The 25,756-nt window shown below is 35.0% G+C and overlaps 1 protein-coding gene across 3 annotated transcripts in view; it reads left to right on the plus strand.

Annotated features, from left to right (window-relative positions):
- SEMA3C (semaphorin 3C) overlaps positions 1–25,756 on the plus strand; it is a 207,580-nt gene that overhangs the window by 124,752 nt on the left and 57,072 nt on the right. For all 3 annotated transcript variants that reach the window (XM_061413794.1, XM_061413795.1, XM_061413797.1), the window contains exons 6-11: positions 5,007–5,097; positions 9,326–9,445; positions 10,837–10,979; positions 12,706–12,820; positions 15,353–15,422; positions 17,491–17,635. In XM_061413794.1, coding sequence (XP_061269778.1) covers positions 5,007–5,097; positions 9,326–9,445; positions 10,837–10,979; positions 12,706–12,820; positions 15,353–15,422; positions 17,491–17,635 — 684 coding nt within the window. The remainder of the gene's footprint in view (positions 1–5,006; positions 5,098–9,325; positions 9,446–10,836; positions 10,980–12,705; positions 12,821–15,352; positions 15,423–17,490; positions 17,636–25,756) is intronic.

The following is a 25,756-nucleotide window of genomic DNA, read 5'->3' on the forward strand; positions in this document are numbered from 1 at the left end:
TCCTGGTGATGACAAGATTTAAACTCTACTGTATGAGCCCAAGGAGGCTGTGCAATGGAGAAAGTAGTCAGTGGAGAACAAGTGATAACTACAGAATCTCCTCAATTCCTGCAGTGACAACTATCACTATTACTGTCAAATCGGTATATGACTCTGGCTACACATACAGGTTTACTAAATTTTATTTTTTGCAGCAAGTTTATCATTATTTGTTTAAAGAGTAATCCAAGTCTATGCCCCAACCACTAATGATGAAGAAGTTGAAGCTGAACAGTTTTATGAAGATGTACAAAACCTTCTAAAACTAGCACCAAAAAAAGATGTCCTTTTCCTCATAGGGGATTAGAATTCAAAAGTAGGACGTCAAAGATACCTGGAGTAATAGGCAAGTTTGGCCTTGGAGTACAAAATGAAGCAGGGCAAAGGTTAACAGAGTTTTGCCAAGAGAACACACTGGTCATAGCAAACAACCTCTTTCAGCAACACAAGAGATTACTGTATATGTGGATGTCACCAGATGGTCAACAGTGAAATCAGATTGATTATATTCTTTGCAGCCAAAGATGGAGAAGCTCTATACAGTCAACAAAAATTAGACCAGAGGCTGACTGGCTCTGATCATGAATACCTTATTGGAAAATTCAGCCTTAAGTAGAAGAAAGTAGGAAAAACCACTAGACCATTCAGGTATGACCTGAATCAAATCCCTTATGATTATACAGTGGAAGGAACAAACAGATTCAAGGGTTTAGATCAGATAGAGTGCCTGAAGAACTGTGGACAGAGGTTTGTAATATTGTATAGTAGATGATGACTAAAACCATTCCCAAGAAAGAGAAATGCAAGAAGGAAAATTGGTTGTCTGAGTAGGCCTTATAAATAGCTGAGAAAAGAAGAGAAGCTAAAGGCAAAAGAGGAAAGCAAAGATATACCCAACTGAGTGCAGGGCTCCAGAGAACAACAGGGAGAGATAAGAAAGCCTTCTTAAGTGAGCAATGCAGAGAAATAGAGGAAAACAATAGAATGGTAAAGACTAGAGATCTCTTCAAGAAAATTAGAAATACTAAGGGAACATTTCATGCAAAGATGGGCACAATAAAGGAGATAAATGTTATGAAGATGCAGAAGATATTAAGAAGAGGTGGCAAGAATACACAGAAGAACTATACAAAAAAGATCATATTGACCCAGATAACCTGGGTCACAGTGGTGTGATCACTCACCTAGAGCCAGACCTCCTGGAGTGCAAAGTCAAATAGGCCTTAGGAAGCATCACTATGACCCAAGCTAGTGGAGGTGATGGAATTCCAGCTAAGCTACTTAAAATTCTAAAAGGTGAGGTTGTAAAAGTACTGCATTCAATATGCCAGCAAATTTGGAAAACTCAGCAGTGGCCACAGGACTGGAAAAGGTTGGTTTTCATTCCAATCCCAAAGAAAGTCAATGCCAAAGATTGTTCAGACTACCATATAGTTGTGCTCATTTCACATGCTAGCAAAATAATGCTCAAAATCCTTCAAGCTAGGCTTCAACATTATGTGAACTGAGAAGCTCCAGATGCACAAACTGGATTTAGAAAAGGCAGAAGAACCTGAGAGCAAATGGTCAACATCTGCTGAATCATAAAAAAAGCAAGGGCATTCCAAAAAGACATCTATTTCTCCTTCATTGACTGCACTAAATCCTCTGACTGTCAGATCAGATCAGGTCAGTCGATCAGTCATGTCTAACTCTTTGCCACCCCTGGACTGCAGAACACCAGGCTTCCCTGTCCATCACCAACTCCTGGAGCTCACTCAAACTCATCTCCATCGTGTCGATGATGCCATCCAACGATCTCACCCTCTGTCTTCCCCGAGACTCCCGCCTTCAATCTTTCCCAGCATCAGGGTCTTTTCCAGTGAGTCAGTTCTTTGCATCAGGTGGCCAAAGTATTGGAGTTTCAGCTTCAACATCAATCCTTCCAATGAATATTCAGGACTGATCTCCTTTAGGATTGACTGGTTGGATCTCCTTGCAGTCCAAGGGTTTCTCAAGAGTCTTCTCCAACACCACAGTTCAAAAGCATCAGTTCTTTGGCACTCAGCTTTCTTTATAATCCAGTTCTTACGTTCATACATAAGTGTGGATCACAACAACCTGGAAAATTTTTAAAGAGATGGGAATCCCCAACCACCTTACCTGCCTCCTAAGAAATCTGTGTGTAGGTCAAGAAGCAACAATTAGAACCTGACATGGAACAAGAAACTGATTCAAAATTGGGAAAGGAGTACATCTAACCTGTATATTGTCACTCTGCTTATTTAGCTTCTTTGCAGAGTGAATCATGAAAAATGCTGGGCTGGATGACTTACAAACTGGAATCCACTTTGCTGGCAGAAACTTCAACAACTTCAGGTATGCAGACGATACCACTCTAATGACAGAGAGTGAAGAGAAACTAAAGAGCCTGTTGATGAGGGTGAAAGAAGAGAGTGAAAAAGCTGGCTTAAAACCTAACATTCAAAATAACGAATATCAAGACATCTGGTCCCATCACTTCATGGTGAAATAGTGACAGACTTTATTTTCTTGAGCTCCAAAATCACTGCAGACTGTGACTACAGCCACGAAGTTAAGACACTTGCTCATTGGAAGAAAAGCTTTGACAAACCTAGACAGCTTGTTAAAAAGCAGAGACATCACTTTGCTGACAAAGTTCCTTATAGTCAAAGCTATGGTTTTCCCAGTAGTCATGTGCAGATGTGAGAGCTGGACCATAAAGAAGACTGAGCACCAGAGAATTGATGCTTTCTAATTGTCAGGCTGGAGAAGATTCTTGAGAGTTGCTTGTACAGCACAGAGATCAAACAAGTCAATTCTAAAGGAAATCAACCCTGACTATTCATTGGAAGGACTGATACTGAAGCTGAAGCTCTAATGTTTTGGCCATCTGATACAAAGAGCCAATTCATTGGAAAAGACCCTGATGCTGGAAAAGATTGAGGGCAAAAGGAGAAGGGGGTGCAGAGAATGAGATGGTTGGATGGCATCACCAACTCAGTGGACATGAGTTTGAGCAAACTCAGTGAGATAGTGAAGGACAGGGAAGCCTTTTGTGCTGGAGTTCATGGGGTTGCAAAGAGTCAGATGTGACTTAGCAACTGAAAAACAACATTATACAAACGACACCCTCTTGGAAAGCAGACATGACTGAATTTTGCTTTTGTCACTATTTATCTGTGTGTGATCTTGGAAAAGCCATGTTTTCCTCATCTTTGGAGTCAATCCATAAAGAGCATTGAGTTGTAGGACCTTTCTAGGCTAGAGCACTGTGATTCTTTTGAAGCAGTATGATTTCCCATTACCTCAAGAGATTTCTTGCAATACATTAAGCTCAGTATAACAAAAATGAAATAGTTTTTCTTTAAAGAGTCAAAACTTCAGAATCAACTTTATTTTCTTCATCTTCTTGAACTATATTCAATTAGTTATTGATTGTCAAGCTCTATCTATTTTCACTTTACAGATCTTCTCGTATCTTTACCACTCTTACCCTAACCAAGAGATCCTAGCATGTCAGATTATTATTCCCTAATTCCTGGACTACTGAGTTGAAAACAAATTTATTTTCTTGAATTCAGTGTCTGTTTTTATAACCACCATTCTCAGTCTTCTTAAAGAATAAGATAAGGTCCAATCTTCTTAAAACAATGTTTTGATCCTTTTATTCCATACTCAAAAATGTTGAGCTTGCATTTTCTTTGGGCTAATTTTGGAAAACACCTTAATAATTAAGGTCTTCCATCATCCAATACAATCAACAATGTGATCATTTTTTCTTTGAATTTTAGTAGTAGCTTTTACTAACTTTATTTAAATAAAAAGATAAATATACCAACAAAATGCTCCCTCTCAGTGAAGCTACACTGACCATTATATTTCTAATTGAACCCACTGCCCCCATTCCCTGCTTAAATTTTCTCCAAAGCACCGAGTACCATCTAACATATTCAATATTTTGCATGTTTATTCTTTTTATATTCTCTATTTCCATTCTCTATCTTTGGTTTATAAATTACCTACAGGTAAGAATTTTTGACTGTTTTGTTACTCTGTCCCCAATGTTTTTTCAGTGTTGGGCACATAGTAGATGCTTGTCAAATTTTTGTTAAGTAAATGAATGAGTAAATGAAGCATTTTTAACTAAATTATGAATTATTTTGTTAAATCTAGTACAATGCTTTCTATAACAAAGTGGTAACATAAAATTTTATATTTAAAAAAGACCTTGATTATTTTGAAAGTAATCATAATCCTTATACACATTGTTTCTCTGAACAGTTTTCTTCTTTTGGCCAATGTTCAACATATCTAGTTCAGGTTTATGATGATCCTTGATTTCCAAGTGTTGATTTTTTTTTTTTTTGAGTATAGTTGCTTCACAGTGTTAGCTTCTGCTGTACAATAAGTGAATCGGCTATAAGTAGACATACATCCCCTCCCTGTTGCGTCTCCCTCCCACTCCACCCCCATCTCACCCCCTAGGTCATCACCGAGCACCAAGCTGAGCTTCTAGAGCAGGTTCTCACTAGCTTTCTCTTTTACACGTGGTAATTTATATATGTCAATCCTAAGCTCCCAATTTGTCTCACCCTCCCCTTCCCCCTGTGTCTGCATGTCCATTCTCCACATCTGCGTCTATGTTCTTACTCTGGAATAGGTTTATCTGTACCATTTTTCTAAGCCAAGTGTTTTTATTGATGTTGATTTGAGAACTTGTTAGATTAACTTTATGGGGAGTGTAATAGGATGAGAACTTGACCTGCTAAGGTTAGTTTATAACTTACAGATGTATTCTTCATATAGGCCAAGAAAACTTTAACATAGTAAAATTGGGAAGGCATAAGCAACTGAGTAGAAGGCGTGTTATTCATGATGATGCTTTGTTTTACTAAAGAACAATTGGTTAACTAAGATAAAGTAATTTCTTTTTTTTTACATTTTCAATTTTATCTATAATAAAGGACCAAGTTTTCATGATTGACTCCAAGTGTGAATCTGGAAAAGGACGCTGCTCTTTCAACCCCAATGTGAACACAGTGTCTGTTATGATCAGTAAGTGGAAAATAAAAGGGGAAGTTTAAAAAAGGAAATTAAAGAAAATAAATACATTATACCATATGTCCATTTTGAATAGTTGTGTGGATGATAGTACATGAGTAAAATAATAGAAAGCAAGTTGTGGGAAATTCTCATTTCTTATTTCCAAGAATATTCATGAGTAAATGATAGCCGTGTGTTTTTTCATCTAATATGACTACTGTCATTCATAGAGTAAGTCAACCATTTGAAAAGTGTATGTATGTATACATATGTTAATAAATATTGTATGCATACATATATCAATATATATTAGGAAGTAAATTTCAGTGTAGTTGTTATTTTGTGTATTCTGTTTTTCTGATGTTTTAGTTATCTTTTACAAACAATTAAAACTGGTATTTCTTCCATGTGAAGAAATAGCAAAGTGCATATGTTAGCCAAGTACATTCTCTATGAAATGTCTAAAAGTTCTCATACAAAAAAACAGGTACTAGTAAAGTCACTTTTTTATTTCCTCATATTTTGTAAATTATATCAGTTAAGAATCAGGCCCAATTGCTCCCTGCCACACACATAAACAAATCGATGTACTTGAGTCGCAGTCATCAGTGCCTATCTATAGCTCACTTGAAAGACATTCTAGAATATGTCTTAAGACATTATAAGATGTAATTAGGACACTTCTGGAATACGTCTGACTTAACATTAGTTAACTATAAGACAAATCTTAAATTTCAGTATGCCAATTATATAGTAAAAACTTTTTCCTTTTTGTTTCTCTATGTTTTGCCAGTGGTAAAATCTCATCATTTAACAAAAGAACAGGTGGGAAAATAATTATTGTGTTCAACAGACTTTGCTTTGATTCATTTTAAAAGGCAATTCATCTTTCTTTCTCAGATCTGGAAACTAAATTAAGATCAGTACTCCAGCATTGACTAAAATGTGAACTTGGAAATTATCCAGTAAATTATTTCCATGTAGTCGTTCAGAATGGTCAGGGAGGAAATGAAAGTGTATCATTAGAACAAAAAATTAGAAAGCTTTGAAACTACAGGATATATAATTAAGTCCGATGCAGAGTATTTTCAAATAAGTTTCTAAATATTATTTAATAGAAGCAATGTCTCAGAAAGTATTTGCCTTTAGAAACTATGATTTGTATAGTTCTAGATAAATATAAAACGGAGAAGGCAATGGCACCCCACTCCAGTACTCTTGCCTGGAAAATCCCATGGATGGAGGAGCCTGGTAGGCTGCAGTCCATGGGCTCTATAGGAGTCGGACACGACTGAGCGACTTCACTTTCACTTTTCACTTTCATGCATTGGAGAAGGAAATGGCAACCCACTCCAGTGTTCTTGCCTGGAGAATCCCAGGGACGGCAGAGCCTGGTGGGTTGCCCTCTCTGGGGTCGCACAGAGTTGGACACGACTGAAGTGACTTACCAGCAGCAGCAGCAGATAAATACAAGAAGTTTTCACTTATTTCAAGTTAAATGCTATGAATTTCTAAACTTAGAAATTCAACATTATTGTTAACACTGATACTAGAATTTTATCTTCTCAAGTATTATTTAGGACAAAAAAGAGTTAAAACAAGGCATTATAAATTTTTCTGTTAAACTATGATAAGTCATGTAATAGTTTTGCCCTTAAAGAGTTGTATTCATTTACAAAATGAAGATAATAATTAGTCTTCATTTTTCAAAGACCTGAGGCTTTGATTCCTAGGCTCATGTTCTTGTACTATACTTTTTAATATTTTGATTAACAAGATTTTTACTATCAAAGAAAATCATTAAACAATTTGCTTAACTTAGCTGAAACTAAAAAGAGCATGAAATTTTATAACCTTGTATTTATCATTTTATTTATTCCATTGATTATCTCTGTAATATTATCTCCAATATTGTGCATTTCATTTGTGTAGCCATCTCACTTTGCCATTTGATGTTTTACCATTTCTGTTCAATTGCAATCCACTATATAACTTGGTTAAAATATTAAAGTGCCAAGAAATGTTGAGAATTAGAAGAATTTCAAATTTCACAATATAGCACGGCATCTGGCCCAACGTGCTAGTGTTCTTTTGCTATTTTTAGTAATTGTTGTAGCACATCGAAGTCAGATGACATCTCTTATTAAGGAACCTATCCAAAACCTCTTGAGATATTTTTTAGTCAGTGGAAGTACAACTGGAAATCAAAGTATTTTTGGATTAAAGTTTAAAAGGAGCAAGTAAAAAAATTTTCCACTCTTAAAATTATTTCCAAAGTGACGTTAATTAACTATTTAATAAAGCAGAAACTTTATTATTTTAACTTGCTGTTAAACTTACTGAGAATTTATGACAGGAAATGAAGCCAATTAACCATCTAACTCTTTTTAAATAATCTTATTTTCATTTCTTTATTTTTAATTGGAGGAAAATTGCTTTACAATGTTGTTTTGGTTTCTGCCATACAACACAGATCAGCCATCTAATTCTTTTGTAATGTTTATTGTTTAGTCACTTAGTCATGTCCGACTCTTTTGTGACCCCATTGATTGTAATCCTTGAGGCTCCTCTGTCAATGGGATTTCCCACACAAGAATGCTGCTGTAGGTTGCCACTTCCTTTTCCAGGAAATCTTCCCAACCCAGGGATCAAACCCAATTCTCCTGTATTGGCAGGTAGATTCTTTACCTCTGAGCCACCAAGGACGCCCTTTGTTTAAGACAAAGCTAAAAGAGTGGTATGCAGTAGGATTAGAAGCAGTCCTCTCCACAATAAACCATCCTCTGAGTGTCCTTTTTTTTTTCTTCCTGTAAACAGATAGGAGATTATAATTCAGAGCTATGCTAATAAATCTATTGAATATCAGAAATGTATAATCTACTCTTTGGGGGCATAATTGGATATAACAAAGCTGTGAAATAATTAATTACAAAGTTATCTCAATTTAACAATCATTGTATCTACAGAATACTTGCATAGATGCTACACAAATGTTCACAAAATTGTAAAGAAACCTAATTGCTCAAAATCCTTTCATACACCTTTTTTCGTTGTCTCCCTATAATCTGTTCCCATGGACTTCAGCTCTCTACTAGGAAGCAAAAAGGCAGCACAATGCCTGACGTACCCACTTACTAACTGGTAGGGGTCCAGTCTGTGACCTGGTGAGCACATACTGAAAACATTCCATTCTTCATTCTATCCTAATCCAACTGGTATTGCTTATTACTAAACAGTGAGCTTAGAATGCTTTAAAATGTTTCAGTTCTGTCAAAATGACCACAATCTGAAGTGGCCAGGGGAGTAATTCTAGAACATCAGATGCTTGGTAGGTCAGTGGGCCAGACCTGATAAACTTTATTATTTTTTCAACTTAACTATTGTTTTGTACAAAAAAGTCACACATACCAATTTGCTATTTACTCTCCTTACTAGACTAAAAATTAATGTCAGTCAGTTAACAAAGAAACAAAATGTCGAATGTTATGCACATACAGATTAGGGTATCTTATTTTTGTCAATAAAAATGATAAATTAATTCAATCTTAAAATATCTCTTTTCTTGTCTTTAAATTTTATTTTATATGAGTTAATGTGTTAAGCTGTAGATGGCTTATTAAAATTGTATTATATTATTAACATAATGTTAATATGTTATGTGTCACAATTGATAAAGTAGCACTTTGTTTACCTTATAGAAACCTTCTAGCATCAAAGAACAAAACATATACTTTTAATCATGAAATTGTGTAATCATAGAGTTTTTAGTATACAGCAAGAATTATCTGATCATAATCCAGTTCCCATAGAAGATTGAGATTCAGGGTGCTAAATGATTTATCCCTGATTTCCAGTTTGTTAATTCCTGCCAGAATTGGAAATCAAGTTTTCTGATCCTTAGAGTATGTTTTTACTTATTAAACAAGTAATCAGTAAGTCATTTCTTTTTTTTATATATGTATTATTTCTGCCATTACTGATACACACTATATGAACATAGGTATTTAGTGTAGCTAAGTCAGGCAGAGGAATTCATCTCTATATAGGAAACGTTGTTTTGGTCATTATATATGAGACCAGATTAAACTTTATCCAGTTTTTTTTATTTGGTGGACAATGGAAAGCAATTAGTAACTTAAACACTCTGTAATATATGTCATGATCTAATAAGTAGATTTTTAAAATACCCTTTAAAACATTTGATTTGCTTTTAATTTTGTTGACATTTGCTTTTTCATAGATGAAGAGCTTTTCTCTGGAATGTATATAGATTTCATGGGGACAGATGCAGCTATTTTTCGAAGTTTAACCAAGAGGAATGCAGTCAGAACTGATCAACACAATTCCAAATGGCTAAGTGGTAAAATAACACTTTATTCATTTTTTGAGAATCAGACTTTAAACTACTTTGTTTAATTTCATAATGAAAATTACATTAAAATTGTTAAAAAATTATGAGTGACAACAGTTTTGTACTCTGTGATTTTAAATATTTAGGCTAAATATATGAATGAAATGATCCAGGTTTCACATTGTAACTCTTTATTAACAATTATAGAATTATCATAGGATATATTAATAATAAAATGACAGTGATATTCATCATATGTACCTATAGATAAGAATCTTCTCCAGTTGTTTAATTGTAACATATTACAATGAAGTGTCATTTATTCATTTGGTCTGCTTTTATATTTTAATGCCAAATCTAAATTTTTTCCTAAATTTATGACAGATATAATGAGTAGGGCTTATTTAGAAGCTCTTCCTAATTGTTTTATGCTTAGATTCTAAAGCTATAAAAGTAGTATATACTATTTTTCTCACAAATTAACCAATAATTTGTGGAAACCATAAGTATGATAATTTTATTATATTCAGTATTCAGATGTTTCTAATTTGAGGGTCACATGGAATTCACGTGATGAAAAGTGCTCATTTGACTTTAATGAACAATTCCAAAAGGTTGCTATTGTTTAGAAGAGGAAGAAACTGCTAAGATCTTTGTCGTTTCACCCTGGGGATAGTTTAAACTGACCTTAAATTTGGCAATTCACTCAACCTTGCACAGTTAAGCATGAATCACTATAGTTGAGCACCCTATTCCACTCATAGACCAGCATAAGAAGGCATTGATTGTCCATTTACTTCTTCAAATTTTTCCTCCAGTACATCTGGAAATAGAGTATTCTAAAGGTCGTTTTGTTCTTGAAATAAGGAATCCTTCTATGCTTTCAAATGACTGCATTTTTTTGTCTTGAAAAGTTTCTCCTTCATTTCATATGCTGTATTTTAAGAAAAATGTGTTTTTCAGATCTTGGACTCTGAACTCTTCATTCTGCTCTGTGAATCTGAATTTATATGCACTAGATTGAAAGCCACACATTTAAAAACAAACTTTTTTTTCTGTGAAATGGCTATCAGATCCCATGGGAAATGGCTGGTAGAAAACTTCAGTTTTTTAAAACTCATCAAGGCACGATTTTTGCAATTACTGTACTTTCAGAATGTATTGCAGACAGAGGAAAATAGTTTAAGCTATAATATTATAGCTGTACTTTGTGGCACTTGACATTCCAAATGCAGTATGTTTAGGGAATATAATTAATTGCTTTTAGATTTTTTGCCTGTGAATGTTGAATTGTTCCTTTATACCAAAGATGGAGAAAGCACGTGTCTGTGGTCTACATGGATGGAGAGTAGAAGGGTTTTCATCATGACTATATATATCATCTTTGTATTTTTTTCTAGAACCTATGTTTGTGGATGCACATGTCATACCAGATGGGACTGATCCAAATGATGCTAAGGTGTATTTCTTCTTCAAAGAGAAACTGACTGACAATAGCAGAAGTACAAAACAGATTCATTCCATGATTGCTAGAATATGTCCTGTAAGTATTAAAGTTGTTCTCATTTGAAGAGTAAGAAATTAATATTTCATAAACACATTTTCTTTTTCCAAAAGTTTATCTTCCTATTTTTATTATCTACTATTACCAATTAATAAAATCTTAAAGGATACATTTAGACTTAATGTTTTTTCACATTAGTCATATGAGATAAGCATACTATTTCAGTAAAAAATCAATCCAAGGAAATAGCTTGGCCATGGTTTTATAAAAATTATTAGTTTTTATTAATTTTGCTTTTGCATTTAATGTATTAATATTTTTTAAAATTGCTAAATTGTATACTATAGAAAGAAATAGAGCAGTTCTTCTGAATACAGCAAAACAACAGTAAAAGACAAATATTGAGGAATTGTCTACAATAGTGAACTTAAGAAATGCTTAATTAAAATACAGTTCTAATTACAAGCTGTGATCAAAATGTTCTTGTTAATCAACAGTAAGTATACATGTTGTTGTTGTTTAGTTGCTAAGTCATGTCCAACTCTTTTGCAACCCAATGGACTATAGCTAGGCTCCTCTGTAACTGGAATTTCCCAGGCAAGAATATGGGAGTGGGTAGCCATTCCCTTCTCCAGGGGATCTAACCCCACCCAGGGATCAAACCCTCGTCTCCTGCATTGGAGGACAGGTTCTTTACCACTGAGACATCTGGGGAGCCCGCAACTCAAAAAAAACTCATGATGTCTTCTCACATAGGAGTATTAAAGGCTTGTCCTGATGTATTTATGATTAGCATCTTTTGTACACAAGCATTTCTTAAAGCATTTAATGTTTAAAGTAGTATAATTTAAAGTGCTGCAATATTCCACTGATTGTGGAGCTTATCGCCTTTTCAGTCATCTGGAACAAGGCGGTAAGACCACCTGCTGACGTAAAAGGCTTCAGGGTGTACACAAAAAAATATTATCAATAGAGACTATTTGTGAAAGATCCAAATACCATTTCTCTGCCCTAACCAGAGAAATATGCATATAAATCATCTGATTTGAAATACTAAGAATTAAATAATAATGCAAAGAAATGAAGGCAGGAAAATAGAAGTAATGGGAACTACTTGGCATAAGTATAAACCCACTCTCCTGACCTCTGTAGAATTGGCCAGATTCCCTGTATACATTAATTTATGTTTGTGTTGAAGACAGTGAGATATTTAGAAAGCTTTGAGGTGTATGTATTTATTCAATTCATTTTGATACATTTTCAGTTGAACTGAAAATAGAAGAATAACAGTATAACTATTTTTTAAAACTTACTATATATCAACTTGGACAAGGCAATGGCAACCCACTCCAGTACTCTTGACTGGAAAAGCCCATGGATAGAGGAGTCTGGTGGGCTGCAGTCCATGGGGTCGCTGAGGGTCGGACACGACTGAGCGACTTCACTTTCACTTTTCACTTTCATGCATTGGAGAAGGAAATGGCAACCCACTCCAGTGTTCTTGCCTGGAGAATCCAGGGAAGGAGGAGCCTGGTGGGCTGCCGTCTATGGGGTCGCACAGAGTCGGACACGACTGAAGCGACTTAGCAGCAGCAGCAGCAGCAGCATATAACAACTATTCCTCTTTATTGACATGCAGATTTGGTTAACATTTTCATCCTTCAGATGGTAACAAATCCCCAAATAATAAGAATCCAAATTAAATTTTAAATACATTTCAGTGTCTATTTAAGCAGTCTGAAATATCTTTTCAAAATGATTTCAGAATGACACGGGTGGACTGCGCAGCCTTGTCAACAAGTGGACGACTTTCTTAAAAGCGAGGCTGGTGTGCTCGGTAACTGATGAAGATGGCCCAGAGACACACTTTGATGAATTAGGTACGTAAATGTGAGATTTAAAATGGTTTTGAAAGAGAGTTTGTAAAGTCTACAATTCTGAATTAATGGTCTGGGTACTACTCATGAATCTCCTGAAGTAGTTTTTAAATCTTTCTTACCCCTAAGTGCACTGCTGAAACATATAGTTCATTGAATCCACCATGATATATAGATCAGTGTGTTCTGGATGTGTGTTTGTATATGTTTCATAGAGACCGACAGAGAGAAGTACTTGTATAATTTATATATAAGTAATAATATGCTTATGCTTTTTTAAAATGGTTGTGTATTTCATACATGTTTGAATTCTGATATTCTAGTTTAAAATCAATTTTCATGAAAATATAGCTATACGTTTTTACTACAGTTAGTGAATAGAATTAAAGGTTAGAGAAGTGTCAGAGTGGAAATTAGACTTATTCTCCAGTTTTAGTTCTTCTTAGTGACACTGGGACTAAATATTCTTAGTGTGTGCGACATGAGAAGGGTTATACATTCCAAGTCAAATAAGGACAATCTGATTCCTTTCTACCAAGGAACAGTTCTCTTTTTAACCAGAATAACTTGGTACATATCATAGTATCATGTTGACCAAGTTATGTTTAGAAATGATTTTTATTTTGCTTTAATTCATTAATGTATAAAATGGTCGATGAGGTAAGTAATAAAAAGGTGTTACAATGTGATTCTCTTGTTGTTTAGTCACTAAATCAAGTCCAACTCTTTGCTCCTTCATGGACTGCAGCACACCAGGCTTCTCTGCCCTCCACTATCTCCCCGAGTTTGCTCAAATTCATGCGCAAATATGGTTCTAGCAGTTACAACAACTGAAATAGACATTTGGTCTCCTGAAAAGCCATTATGTGGATCATAGAAACACAAATTCCTACTTCAGTTTTTCTAGAAAAAAGGTTTTAAGTACGATTTTGTGTTATAACCTAGTCACTATTTCCTCCAGAATTCTTTACCAGTATTGTATGTTTATGTTTCACTGACTTGGAATGTTTCAGTTTCTCCTTATTTTAGGGGGAGCTACAGTGCCAACCTTTGTTCACATATAGAGAGACTAGTGGTTATCACTTTATTACTTAAGATGTCCTAACTTTATTGTGAATAAAAATACATCTTTCTTTGTATTGGTCAGCAAGAATGTTATTTGCAAAAAGGTCCCTAAATCCAGATATTTCTTGTATTTATAACAATTGGTTATTATTGAGATTTGCTATCAGAAATCTACTCCCAGATTCTGTCATTTGTTGCACCTGCACCTCACCATCTGTAATTTTCCTTTTGCCTCCATATAGTTTAAAATGATTATAGCAATTTTGACTAAAAGACAAAAGATCTTACTTTATAAAGTCATTGTGAAAAACTTTTCTTCCATGTTCAAATTCTAACCCTAGGTTAAAAAGAAATTGAGATTTGTAATACTTTTTGAATTAAAAAAGTAGTATTTTATCATTAAAGGATATTTAGAAATTTCAGGAAAAAAAGAAGAAAGATAAAAATTTCTGTAGGTTTGTCAACCAGAAATACTCACTGGTCATCTTCTTGTATTTTGATGTATAGTTTAAAGGTTTACATGGTTCTAGCTCATATTAAATACTGTTATGTCTCTTCTACTTAATATTATTTTATTAACATGTTTCCATAAGGTAAGAGTCCTCAAAAATTCTTTTTGTATTCATTCAAAAAACTAAAATCATGGCATTCAGTCCCATCCCTTCGTGGCAAATAGATGGGGAAACAATGGAAATGGTGACAGACTTTATTTTCTTGGGCTCCAAAATCACTGCAGATGGTGATTGCAGCCATGAAATTAGAAGATGCTTGCTCCTTGGAAGAAAAGCTATGACCAACCTACACAGCATATTAAAAAGCAGAAACATTACTTTGCCCACAAAGGTCCATCTAGTCAAACCTGTGGTTTTTCCAGTAGTCATATATGGATGTGAGTTGGACTATGAAGAAAGCTGAGCACTGAAGAATTAATGCTTTTGAACTGTGGTGTTGGGGAAGACTCTTGAGAGTCCCTTGGACAGCAAGAACATCAAACCAGTCAATCCTGAAGGAAATCAATCCTGAATATTCACTGGAAGGATGGATGCTGAAGTTGAAACTCCAATACTTCAGCCACCTGATGTGACGGACTGACTCCTTGGAAAAGACCCTGATGCTGGGAAAGATTGAAGGCAGGAGGAGAAGGGGACAACAGAGGATGAGATGGATGAGATTGTTGGATGGCATCACTGACTCAATGAACATGAATTTGAGTAAGCTCTGGGAGTTGGTGATGGACAGAGAAGCCTGGCGTGCTGCAGTCCATGGGATTGCAAAAGTCGGACACGACTGAGTGACTGAACTGAATATTTTATTTATTTTACCAAGTGCTTATCTTTTAGTTCCTGTCAAATTATAATTATGCTGCAGGAATATCTTTCTGAATAATACTTTTCATAGTAGAAATTGTTCTCTTAGGGTAAGTTTTTTAAATATTTGGAAACTTTAAAAAATTATTTTTCCCTCTTATAGAGGATGTGTTTCTGCTGGAAATGGATAACCCAAGGACAACGCTAGTGTATGGCATTTTTACAACATCAAGGTAATTATTAAACAAATAAATTTTATGAGTTAAACAATAACCTTTATTGAGTAATAGTAATTATAAAAACATTCTTTCAACTCTTTAATTTTATGTAGAACTTAGGAGGCAACCCTCTCATTTTATTAATTTTGTTTAATTACTAAATGTATTTAAGTGGAACTCACACTTTCGAAATAGTTTTGTATGGAGTATTTGTAGTAATTATATAATTTTTTCCTCAAAGAAAGGAAGATATGAGCTACAATGCAGAGATAATGTATATAAGTTACATTGTTTTAAGGAAATAACTTGAAGACTCATGATCCAAATAGAACTTGGCATTTCAATTTTAATTTTTATTTCAGGAGCAATCTAAAGTGTGGACTATCAACACACTGAAACAGTTTTCATCTTCCATGTGACAGTATTTCATATTTTTGAAAATAGCTTGTTTTCTAATATATCAGAAATACCAATCTCAGTTATCACAGACTTTAAGACTGTCCAGCATATGCTCATCCTTTCCTGTATGTTTTCCTGTGTACTGTTTTATGCCAGAAATATTAACCAGCATTCAGTACCATACTCCATTTGTCTTATGACCAATTTAGAATGTACTTTTCCTTAGACAATCAACCACAAAATGAAAATCTAAACATTTTACTGTTCTTCTCTAGTGGAGGAAACATGGTATAATTTTCAACTTTGATGAACCATTCAAAGTAAAATTGATTATAAATCATATTTACTTTGCCCTATAAGATATCTAAAAACATGTCCTTTGGGGTGAGTTTAAAAGGGAAAAAAATTAACAGGAAAAAAAATTCTTGATTTAAATCCCCAAGAATTAACAAAGCAAAATAACTAAATTCTTAAGAAAAAAAAAAAAAATTGAATCAAAAAAGTTATTTCCCAACACCAGTAACTAACAGGGGAAAATTTTAATTGTCATTTCTGACTATTGATGCTAACGATTAATAATATACCTTGGTTCTTTCAATGGGCACATAAGTTTCCCATTAGGCATCTAATTTAAGAAAAACATGTGAGTCAGAAAAATGTTGGTTTCAGTTCATCTGCCCAATGACAATGGAAATAGTTTTCAGTAAGGATACAAATAAATTTTCTGAGTTTTTCTGACTTAGGGTAATTTAATGAAACTTTTTTTGACCGCTGTTGTTTTCTTCTGTGACTAATAGGGAACATTTACAACAATTTCTCTAACTACCACTTAGGACATTATAAGAGCACTTTTACATTAAAATAATCTTAAGACAAGGAGATAGAGTGTCCCCTTATCAGTAAGATTTATTTTGTGAGTTAAATTATGATAGGCTGTATCAATAGTGACAGAATTCAAATCATATTTTTTAATAAATCATCAATTCTTTTTTTGGTGCCAAGACAAACCACTTAGAAATTATTTTGATTTGTTCTATATTTTGGGCCAGATTCATTGAGTACTTTTTTATAACTTAATGTCTACTGTATTCATGGATGACTATAAATAAATGTCTTAATGCTTTTTATATCAATGGCTATTTCAAAAGTTTTTTTGCTTAACTTGTGTAGCATAACATTCAACTTTTTATCATTGATTTTGCCATTTATTTTTAAGTTGTATTTACATTTATTTATCTATTTATTAATTAATTAATTTATTTTTTTACTATTAAAGTTTTTTTTTAATTTTATTTTATTTTTAAAATTTTACATAATTGTATTAGTTAACTATTTATTTTACATTGCAATTGGGCTTTCCCGGTGGCTCAGTGGTAAAGAATCTACTTGCAAAATGGGAGACTAAGGAGACATGGGCTCAATTCCTGGGTTGGAAGATCCCCTGGAGGGAAGAAATGGCAACCCACTCCAATATTCTTGCTTGGAGAACCCTATGGACAGAAGAGCCTGGTGGGCTATGGTCCATGGGGTCACAGGGAAGCAGACGCTACTGAAGCCGCTGAGCACGCATAGTTGGTTGACAATGTTGTGATGATTTCAGGCGCACAACATTATGACCAATACAATCACTTTTAAATTTAGGAAATAGTAAAATTAATATTTTTCTGTTTTCTGTTTTTTTCAGCTCAGTTTTTAAAGGATCAGCAGTATGTGTGTATCATTTCTCTGATATACAGACTGTGTTTAATGGGCCTTTTGCACACAAAGAAGGGCCCAATCATCAGCTGATTTCCTACCAGGGGAGAATTCCGTATCCTCGCCCTGGAACTGTAAGTATCCAGCAAATTTTTTTTGTTACTTTACTTTTTAAAAAGATATAGCTTATTGAGAAATGAATATCATGTTGATGTTAATTAAATACAAACATAGACCTACTGGTATACTCATAATGTTTCACTGGATGAGTTCTTATACTTGGGATTTTACAAATATGCATGTTATAGAATTCTATACAATTTTTTCCTAAATGCTCTTGATATTAATAATAAAATCTCATTTATATTTTAAGACAGCTGGATATGTTAGATAGGGAAGAGATATTTTCCTAATTTTAATGGCATAGAAACCATAGCTTGGAAAATGGTAACGTTTTGGAGGCGGTCTACTAATTTGAATTCAAGTTGCTTTTCTCAATTTTTCTTATATTAAGAAATCTCATCTATTTTAATAAAATTATCCTCATGTGAGAATTAATTTAGTAATCAATCTGCAAAGCTATTTCAATTTTAGGAATATATTTAGTTAAAAATTATGTATTGTATATTTCTCAAGGAAATAAAATGGTATTTGTGAGCAAATAATGACAACGAAAGTGAGGTTATAATTCAAATAAAAAGTTTTGAGTTATTCAAATATAACCATGTCTTGAAGCATTGTTCTATTAAGGGGTAGATTGAAAACTACCTTTTCCAGCTCAAGGTACAGGCAGATTGGAACTGAGTTTTTCCAGGACATTGGTCATAGTCTTACTGTGTGTGTGTGTGTGTGTGTGTGTGTGTGTGTGTGTGTGTACACGCACATGCATGTGGTAAGTCATGTCTGACTCTGTGATCCCACGGACTGCAGTCCACCGGACTCCTCTGGCCATGGAATTCTTCAGGCAAGAATGCTGATGTGGGTTGCCGTTTCCTTCTCCAGGGGATCCACCTGGGAAGACCACGGTGGCTCAGACAGTAAAGAATCTGCCTGCAATGCAGGAGATGTAGGTTCAATCCCTGGGTCTGGAAGATCCCCTGGAGAAGGGAATGGCTACCCTCTCCAGCATTCTTGCCTGGAGAATTCCGTGGACAGAGGAGCCTCATGGACTACAGTCCATGGGGTTGCAAAGAGGCAGACATGACTGAGGAACTAACACAGTCTTACTAATTTTTTTTAATTTGAATTATAATACTGCTGTGTTGCAGACTAGAATATTGACTGGTTTCTGTCTCTGTAAAATGTTGTACATCACTCTCACTGAGAGGAGATGTTACACAATTGACCATCAAGAGGAATATAATTCTCTTATATTCTTGTATTTCATAAAATAAGTTTATATTTATAAAATGGGTTGGATACAAGTAAAGAATGATTTTATTTTAAAAAATCAAAGGAAAGTTATTAAAATAATATTTACTTGAACAAAATACTTTTCATTCTTATTTAAATATGAAATTCCCTTTGTTAGTACGCTTTCAGACATTTGTCACTTACAAGTTTTACTTACTACTGATTCACTTTATTTTTGTATTATTATTAGATTTTATTTGCAATATAATATTTATTTCTTTGTTTTCTAATCATGTTCAATTATACTGCTGTCAATTTTTTGACAAGAAAAATAATGTGCTAATAAGCCTTTAAAGAAGATGTTTATTCAAAATTAAAAGAGCTCAGGTTTGGTTCCCTGGCTAGGAAGCTCAAATGTGTATTACTAACTTCTAATTAACTTTGGAAAGACTCAAAATTGCTACTTATCCATGCAAGTACTGAGTTTTAAAAAGCTAGTTAACCATAACTGGCAAAAAAATCTTACCATAGAATGTATAGTCTCCTTTTAAATGATCTCTCTTTGATGCTTATAGCTCAACAGAAGATGGAAGAAACATTTAACTATTTGGTATCACACAAGGAAAAGAAATCAAGAGCCATATCCATCTTAGGGTATTAGAGTATATTAGATAAGAAACAGGTGGTTGGTGGTTTATAAACGTCTCTAAGTCATGTCCAACTCTTGCGACCCTATGGACTGTAGCCTGCCAGGCTCCTCTGTCCATGGGATTCTCCAGGCCAGAATACTGGAGTGGGTTGCCATTTCCTTCTCCAGGGGATCTTCCCAACCCAGGAATTGAACCCAGTCTCCTGCACTGCAGGCAGATTCTTTACCAACTGAGCGAATTATATAAAAGAAGGGGAAGCTGAATAACTTTCAAAATCCATCATGACACAAGGCTCACATTATTTCATTGACTGTAGTTCATGTATTTTTAAATTATTCACTGATAATGTGTCCAAAGATATGTCATATTTTTGAGAATGACTTGCTATTTGAATTGGATCAAGTCACTGTTTCATCATAAGTCAGAAAATTAAGAGATGGCTGTGATTGGATTTGTTTTTATTAGTTATTCTATTGAACAAAATACATGTGGGATTAATACAGGAGCAATTGATTTGTAAACTGAATAAAATTCCATTTTCTCCCATAAATCCTTAAGATAAACACCTCAGATACACATAAAGGAGAGCCATGTCAAGTAAATAATGGTTTGAGGCCTCAGAGCTCTATGACTGCTGGAGTCAGCTTGTACCTGACTGACAAGAAGAGATTGCATTCACCTCATCTCAGTCAAAGGGATCACAGTGGCAATTTGAAATCAGTCATGGATGGAGTCCTACATCATGAAAACTGACGATGTTACTAATTAGGATTTTTTTTTTCCCCTGAAGAAAACCACCCACCTTGGTCCCACAGTGCCTCATAAGACTCTTCACCCAATGGCAGCTCAAAAAGACTCTGAGAATGACAGTGAGGAAGACATTCATGTCAAACTTTTATTGTACATAAAACGTGAGAGTAGATAATTCCTTTTAGTAAAGCAAGTAAACCACTGCCAAATTAGAAAATTCTGCTAACAGTCCCACTTTGCATTATTTCTGAGCTCCTAAGCATAAGCATTTTTCCTTTTCCAAAGCAGTGTGAAATAAGCCAGGGCTTAGTGACACATCTGGAGCAGACTCCGTGAAAAAAGGGAGTGAGTTGTCAGTGCTTGAGACATATTTCTATAATGTGGTGTTGAGATCACAGAAGCTCCTTTAAAAAAAAAAATGTTGTCAGATGAGTGATCCTTAGAGAATAAAAAAGGCTGGGTGGAGGAATAACCTCTGGAACTCCTCCTGGAAAAGCATACCTTCCTGAAGATTCAGTCCCTCCACCCTTTACTGAGCAAAACACCATGAAGTCAGCTCTCTGACTCAGAGCAGTCTGCATATGTCTCTTTCCTAGGTTTTTAAGGTTTAATATCCATTCATGTAGCCAGAAGACTCACAGCCAAGTGACCCAAAACATTCCTTTTTCTCTAGGGTTAAGAATGTTGCCTCTGAAGTCCTCCCAATGTAAGATCAACTACGATCTTCATACTTTAATTCCCTATGTAGTCCAGTTGCTGGGTCAACCTCATAACTGTATGACTGGATTCTTAAAGAAATGACACTAGCAGAAATCTGATACCCTCATTCTAATGTTCCCTGTAGGTGTTTCTTGTAAAGCAGGGTTGATAGCTGTGTTAGCAAACTGTCCCAACCAGCAAGCCCAAGTCAGTAGGAAGAAGCCTGCCAATTGTGTCATAATGTTTTTCCATAAGTAATACAAGTTTGTGGAAGAAACAGGACACCTTTGGTATGTTTCAAAGGGCAGCCAAAGACTGCAGATTCTCTCTGTGGCTGAGCTAACATATAACATTATTCTGATGCAGCGTGTATAAGCTTCTGTAGAAGACTGTGACTGTGTTTGCTTACCCCATACTGTTAAAGCAGAACCTCATGAAAATGATCAGTTTTATCCATTCATCTGCTGATGGACATCTAGGTTGCTTCCATGTCCTGGCTATTATAAACAGTGCTGCAATGAACATTGGGGTACACGTGTCTCTTCCCTTTCTGGTTTCCTCAGTGTGTATGCCCAGCAGTGCAATTGCTGGATCATAAGGCAGTTCTATTTCCAGTTTTTTAAGGAATCTCCACACTGTTCTCCATAGTGGCTGTACTAGTTTGCATTCCCACCAGCATTGTAAGAGGGTTCCCTTTTCTCCACACCCTCTCCAGCATTTATTGCTTGTAGACTTTTGGATCGCAGCCATTCTGACTGGTGTGAAATGGTACCTCATAGTGGTTTTGATTTGCATTTCTCTGATAATGAGTGATGTTGAGCATCTTTTCATGTGTTTGTTAGCCATCTGTATGTCTTCTTTGGAGAAATGTCTATTTAGTTCTTTGGCCCATTTTTTGATTGGGTCATTTATTTTTCTGGAGTTGAGCTGTAGGAGTTGCTTATGTATTTTTGAGATTAGTTGTTTGTCAGTTGCTTCATTTGCTATTATTTTCTCCCATTCTGAAGGCTGCCTTTTCATCTTGCTAATAGTTTCCTTTGTTGTGCAGAAGCTTTTAAGTTTAATTAGGTCCCATTTGTTTATTTTTGCTTTTATTTCCAATATTCTGGGAGGTGGGTCATAGAGGATCCTGCTGTGATGTATGTCAGGGAGTGTTTTGCCTATGTTCTCCTCTAGGAGTTTTATAGTTTCTGGTCTTACATCTTTAATCCATTTTGAGTTTATTTTTGTATATGGTGTTAGAAAGTGTTCTAGTTTCATTCTTTTACAAGCGGTTGACCAGTTTTCCCAGCACCACTTGTTAAAGAGATTGTCTTTAATCTATTGTATGTTCTGGCCTCCTTTGTCAAAGATAAGGTGTCCATATGTGCATGGATTTATCTCTGGGCTTTCTATTTTGTTCCATTGATCTATATTTCTGTCTTTGTGCCAGTACCATACTGTCTTGATGACTGTGGCTTTGTAGTAGAGCCTGAAGTCAGGTAGGTTGATTCCTCCAGTTCCATTCTTCTTTCTCAACATAGCTTTGGCTATTCGAGGTTTTTTGTATTTCCATACAAATCGTGAAATTATTTGTTCTAGCTCTGTGAAGAATACCTTTGGTAGCTTGATAGGGATTGCATTGAATCTATAAATTGCTTTGGGTAGTATACTCATTTTCACTATATTGATTCTTCCAATCCATGAACATGGTATATTTCTCCATCTATTAGTGTCCTCTTTGATTTCTTTCACCAGTGTTTTATAGTTTTCTATATATAGGTCTTTAGTTTCTTTAGGTAGATATATTCCTAAGTATTTTATTCTTTCCGTTGCAATGGTGAATGGAATTGTTTCCTTAATTTCTCTTTCTGTTTTCTCATTATTAGTGTATAGGAATGCAAGGGATTTCTGTGTATTGATTTTGTATCCTGCAACTTTACTATAATCATTGATTAGTTCTAGTAATTTTCTGGTGGAGTCTTTAGGGTTTTCTATGTAGAGGATCATGTCATCTGCAAATAGTGAGAGTTTTACTTCTTCTTTTCCAATTTGGATTCCTTTTATTTCTTTTTCTGCTCTGATTGCTGTGGCCAGAACTTCCAAAACTATGTTGAATAGTAATGGTGAGAGTGGGCACCCTTGTCTTGTTCCTGACTTTGGGGGAAATGCTTTCAATTTTTCACCATTGAGGATAATGTTTGCTGTGGGTTTGTCATATATAGCTTTTATTATGTTGAGGTATGTTCCTTCTATTCCTGCTTTCTGGAGAGTTTTTATCATAAATGGATGTTGAATTTTGTCAGAGGCTTTCTCTGCATCTATTGAGATAATCATATGGCTTTTATTTTTCAATTTGTTAATGTGGTATATTACATTGATTGATTTGCGGATATTGAAGAACGCTTGCATCCCTGGGATAAAGCCCACTTGGTCATGGTGTATGATCTTTTTAATGTGTTGTTGGATTCTGATTGCTAGAATTTTGTTAAGGATTTTTGCATCTATGTTCATCAGTGATATTGGCCTGTAGTTTTCTTTTTTTGTGAGATCTTTGTCAGGTTTTGGTATTAGGGTGAGGGTGGCCTCATAGAATGAGTTTGGAAGTTTACCTTCCTCTGCAATTTTCTGGAAGAGTTTGAGTAGGATAGGTGTTAGCTCTTCTCTAAATTTTTGGTAGAATTCAGCTATACACAATGGAGTATTACTCAGCCATTAAAAAGAATACATTTGAATCAGTTCTAATGAGGTGGATGAAACTGGAGCCTATTATACAGAGTGAAGTAAGCCAGAAAGAAAAACACCAGTACAGTATACTAACGCATATATATGGAATTTGGAAAGATGGTAACAATAACCCTGTGTACGAGACAGCAAAAGAGACACTGATGTATAGAACAGTCTTATGGACTCTGTGGGAGAGGGAGAGGGTGGGAAGATTTGGGAGAATGGCATTGAAACATGTATAATATCATGTATGAAACGAGTCGCCAGTCCAGGTTCGATGCACAATACTGGATGCTTAGGGCTGGTGCACTGGGACGACCCAGAGGGATGGTATGGGGAGGGAGGAGGGAGGAGGGTTCAGGATGGGGAACACATGTATACCTGTGGCAGATTCATTTCAATATTTGGCAAAACTAATACAATATTGTAAAGTTTAAAAAAAAAAAAAAAGATCAGTTTTAACATCTGTTTATAAGCGGACCAGAACCATCTGCTTCATTCACTGTGCTTTGACTAGGTATACAACCTGGTGCAGCAAAAGAACACAGAAAATGTATGATCTACATAGTTAATAGAAGAAAAAGAGAAACTTTTTTGCTGACACTTTTGTCAATTGTGTGCATCTTCTGGTTGTTTTTACAGTAGAAGCATTTCAGTTCCTCATAGACATTTTAAAACATTGTTAGCATAGTTTACAATCAAATTCAACACATAAGGCATATAGACATGAAAAGTTAATTACATATTGTTTCACATAAGTATTCAAGGCATGTGAATAAAGCAGATGATAAATATTATTGAAATCTAGAGAAAAAAGAGATTGTCATGGGACAGTCTAATTTGGAAAGGCATGTAAAAATATGTGAGATTGACCTGGCCCTGAAGGGTAGTTGATGTGGATAATTTGAGTAAGTAAGGAAGGATGTTTCAGGCAAAGGTTACTGTGTACATTACAAGGCAAAGATAGAAATTAATCAGTGAGTCCTAGAAGCTCTGCATGGGCTAGTAGGACTGGAACAAAGGGCTCTTTTAAGTCATGGAGGATAAATACCAGAAAAATGAGGGCCAGCTGGTGCATAAATTCAAGTCTTCAGCTATTTAATTCTTTGGACTTTAAGTAAAGGGCCCAGATTATCAAGGGTTTAAACATAAGATCAATTTCTTTCAGAACACAAGTTTCAAAGACTAATCTAGAAACTAGCCCAGATTCTAGAATATCATTTATTTATGTCCATTTATTTATCCATATGCCATATGTCCTTCAAGTGTTAGGTCAAGCTCCTTTTGAAGGTGCTGGTTACTCCTTCTGTAATTCGTTTTACCCTTGTTTTCTGTTGCTTGTCTTTAGTGTCAACTCCTACTTCTTCCCTTCACTTTGTGATTCATGATTTAGGATTGCTCCAGGTATTATAGTTGCCAGAATATTCCAAACTATTTTTGAAATCTCTAAACCTCTTCACTAACTCTGGCAGCCTTAAGTTTCTCTAATAAATTCATTTTTAAAATATTGGTTCTTATTGATTGTGAGTCAAACTCTGTTTTTATTTTATATTTATCTTAAATTATATGTCACAATTGTTATGTTACTTTGAATATGTCCATCTTTCTTAGTAGAACACTTGTGTCTAGAAGACAGCGGTTGCTTCCTATCCTTAATTCCCCTGCTGAGCGCTTCAAAATGCATTTTGAATAAAAGCTATCCAAAAAAATTGACATATGAATTGATATGTGAACACATTAATGCTGAAAACCAGTATAATAGGAATCCCTGAGAATAGGAAGGAAATTAGAGATACTTCCTGATAAGATACATGGTATCCTCATTGTTCCTAGCATTTCACTTTAGCACTTTAGTAATCAAAACACTTAAAATGTCTTTACACAAAGAAAGGAATGCTTATCATCACTTAATAAACAGAAAGCTAAAACTAGAGGAAAACAAATACCTGAAGGGGAAGTTTAACCAAAATCACTTAATGACTATTTGTAGAGCAAAATTATCCTTCCTATGAATGAGACAGCCGCCCAGTTAATGGACAAAGGCTTCCACCAGGCTCCCCCGTCCCTGAGATTCTCCAGGCAAGAACACTGGAGTGG

Source organism: Bos javanicus, chromosome 4, assembly GCF_032452875.1.
Source record: "Bos javanicus breed banteng chromosome 4, ARS-OSU_banteng_1.0, whole genome shotgun sequence".
Lineage (NCBI taxonomy): Eukaryota > Metazoa > Chordata > Mammalia > Artiodactyla > Bovidae > Bos > Bos javanicus.